General features: G+C 37.1%; 1 protein-coding gene across 1 annotated transcript; it reads left to right on the top strand.

Moving 5' to 3' along the window:
• Nucleotides 1-785: 785 nt before the first annotated feature.
• Nucleotides 786-2,232, top strand: LOC126791049 (transcription factor MYB93-like). Its single transcript, XM_050517809.1, has 3 exons — nt 786-942; nt 1,044-1,173; nt 1,308-2,232. Exons 1-3 carry the CDS (start codon nt 810-812, stop codon nt 2,086-2,088), a joined length of 1,044 nt encoding a protein of 347 aa, XP_050373766.1. The 5' UTR covers nt 786-809; the 3' UTR covers nt 2,089-2,232.
• Nucleotides 2,233-3,245: the final 1,013 nt, after the last annotated feature.

Here is a 3,245-nt window from a genome sequence, read left to right as displayed (position 1 = left end):
CTAATTACATGGATGCATGCACAATATATTTGCCGACCTTCAGTACGACTAATTAATTCACCTTATCTATATATTATGATATACTACAGAAAGTACGGTAAGAGTCTTCAATTATTTCTTAAGTAGTAGGAAAATTATTAATAACCTGCATGCATGTTTACATGAGAATTAGCTATGATTAATCTAGTTTATATACAATCTTTATAGAACATACACACACACCCCTTTCATTTTTGAAGATAAATTCACACAGAAACTCCAAATAGGGGAACAGCCGCCGCACTTGCACTTGATCATATAATTTTCCATTATCAATATATATTAGCTCTCAAGTTATAACCTGCTCAGCTGACATTTTCCAGTTTGTCGTAGTCCGCCAACACCACTCCAAAGCTTTGGTGAATCGAGCACACTACTATGAATTATAACTAAAGTGACGATCGAAAAACACATCTTTGATCACAGAACATTAGTCCCCATATGTCTCATGTGGGTCATCTTCAACAGCCACTTAATCATAATTAGCCAAGACACATTACATTGTCAAACCAAATCAATCATATTCTATAATCTAAAATGGAGTATAAGTCTAAGGGCATTAGGGTTTGTCTCGGTAGAGGGTATGGTTGTCATTTGGCTCAGGAAAAGCGTAGAGTTGTTTTGCTAGCAAATAGGAGACAAGCACGTCAGTCAGCTTTGATATGATTGGAGGCAAGGACAACATGGATTGTATATAAATAGAAATCTATCATTGAAGGTTGGATCGGAGGGAAGCAACCAAATCTTCTCACTTATTAGGTAAAAGAAAAATGGGAAGGTCTCCTTGTTGTGATGATAGTGGACTCAAGAAAGGTCCCTGGACTCCTGAAGAAGATCAGAAGCTCATGAATTACATACAGAAACATGGCCATGGAAGCTGGAGAGCCCTTCCCAAACTTGCAGGTGCATACTGATCATCATCATCATCATCATCATCATCTCTCTCTCTCTCTCTCACTCTCTTCCCGAGATCAGGAATGATGTTCTGTTCGTACTATTTGCAGGGTTGAACAGATGTGGCAAGAGTTGCAGGCTAAGATGGACAAACTACCTTAGGCCAGATATAAAGAGAGGCAAATTTTCTCAAGAAGAAGAGCAAACAATTCTAAACCTTCATTCCATCCTTGGCAACAAGTAATTTCCTTCCCAATTGTTATACAAAACTCAAACTCATATGTATTTTTATATCATTTTATCATATAGAGTTTGATACATTATGTTGCTTCATATATATGGACTTAACGGCTTATTGTTATGCTCATTACAAGATGGTCAGCAATTGCAAGCCACCTACCGGGGAGGACGGACAACGAAATCAAGAACTTCTGGAACACCCATTTGAAGAAAAAGTTGATTCAGATGGGTTTTGATCCGATGACCCACCGGCCTCGAACTGACGTCTTCTCCAGCTTGCCTCACCTTCTAGCTCTTGTCAATTTGAAAGAGCTTATTGACCAAGGCAGCAGCCAGACATCTTGGGATGAACAAGCCTTGAGACTACAAGCAGAAGCTGCTCAAATGGCTAGAATTCAGTACCTACAATACCTCCTCCAACCTCAAGCTTCTACAACAAACAACCTAAGCGATTTCACTGACATAGAGACCATTGGTCTTTTGAATTCACTCTGTTCATCAATCAAAGATGTTAATCCAGTGTTTGGTTCATCACAGTTGGAAACCTCAGCACAATACTTTGGGTCATCCTCTGTCCAGGATTCAATCCCTTTCTCTCCGTTGCCTGATTTGCAAATATTACCTCCCTCTTCTTATCAAAAGGACATGATCATAAATAAAGCTCCAGATCAGTTTACAGTCCCAGTAGACAACTCTCCCAACAATGTGTCATGGAATATCCCTTCCTCTTCAAATACTAGTACTCCCTCTCCTCCTTCTGTGGTGGTTCCTCCTGTGACGGAGGCTTCAACAAGCAATAATATTATGGGTGATGCTTGTAGCACTACTACTTCAAGCTATGGAGGAGTGGTTGCTAATTCTGCTTGGTCCGACCTACTTCTGGAGGACTATCCGTTTTTCAATGAGATTTCTTAGCTACTTAATTTACTTATATGCTTGAAGACTAAAGAGACTTAGGCTTGGATTTGCATGATGATCACCACCACTTTTTACTGTATGTACTACCTGAGCATATATACATAGAGACTCTTTATTTTATGTATAATCCTTCCAAGGTACGTAAGTCTGTCTAATTAGATCTTATATATATTTGATTACATATGTTTACAACTTTACATATATGGAATGTGTGTGTTTTAAGATCTCATCATCTATAAACATCCAGGAGTATGTGGAACTAGCTTTGATTTTATTAATTTATTTCATATAAGTATTGTCAAAATTCAAGTACGTCGTACGTAGTTAGTTAATTAGCTGATCGAGAGTTTTATAACTCAGAAGTAGCGAGAAACAAAACCTACATAAGTATATTTCTGGCCAATATAAATATGCAGTACTACCTGTCTACGTACATGTATCACTATCACAAATATATACAGAAAGATTTGCCGTATAAAATTAACAATATTGCGATTAATTACTATCATTATCACTAGAAAGAGGTTGTTCCCATAATTGATACTTTAATTAAAAACCATCTTTGTTATCACCTACTGTTTGAAATGTATGCATGGGCTAGCATATATAGATGGAACACGTACAGTTGGATATATAATGAATGTTGTCCAAAGTCTGAACTAGCTATGACCTAACTTAAAAATGTTAACACAACGTACCTGTGACAGACTTACAGGTCGCCAAATGATAGTGATCGAGCTTCGATCTAATTGATCCAATTCTATAACCTTAGCAACAACAAAAAATCAAAGATACTCATCCGTACGATCATCCCTAGCCTCTTTCTGAGCAGGAAATCTTGAAATCTCATGAATATATTCTTAACTCAATCGAATTGAAGGATATAAACTCATCCATGTCAGACATTGAATAGATTCTAAGTTCATACCAGTTGGACATGGGTTTTCAGTGATATTCGATCTCTTCATAGCTGTAATACTTGTTTAGGCAACCGATCGATAGTACTTTGTCAAGATTGATGATCAGGTAATACCTAGTCTTCTGCTATTGGCAGTTGATAAGAAAGTAATTAATATTTGTGTTTCTTTGTAATTAATTAATTAGTACTTTGATCTTCAAAGAGTATGTGAAGCCAAATCATTCCTTGTGTGTCC

This window comes from Argentina anserina, chromosome 1 (assembly GCF_933775445.1).
Source record: "Argentina anserina chromosome 1, drPotAnse1.1, whole genome shotgun sequence".
Lineage (NCBI taxonomy): Eukaryota > Viridiplantae > Streptophyta > Magnoliopsida > Rosales > Rosaceae > Argentina > Argentina anserina.
This window is presented reverse-complemented; position numbering and strand designations above follow the sequence as displayed.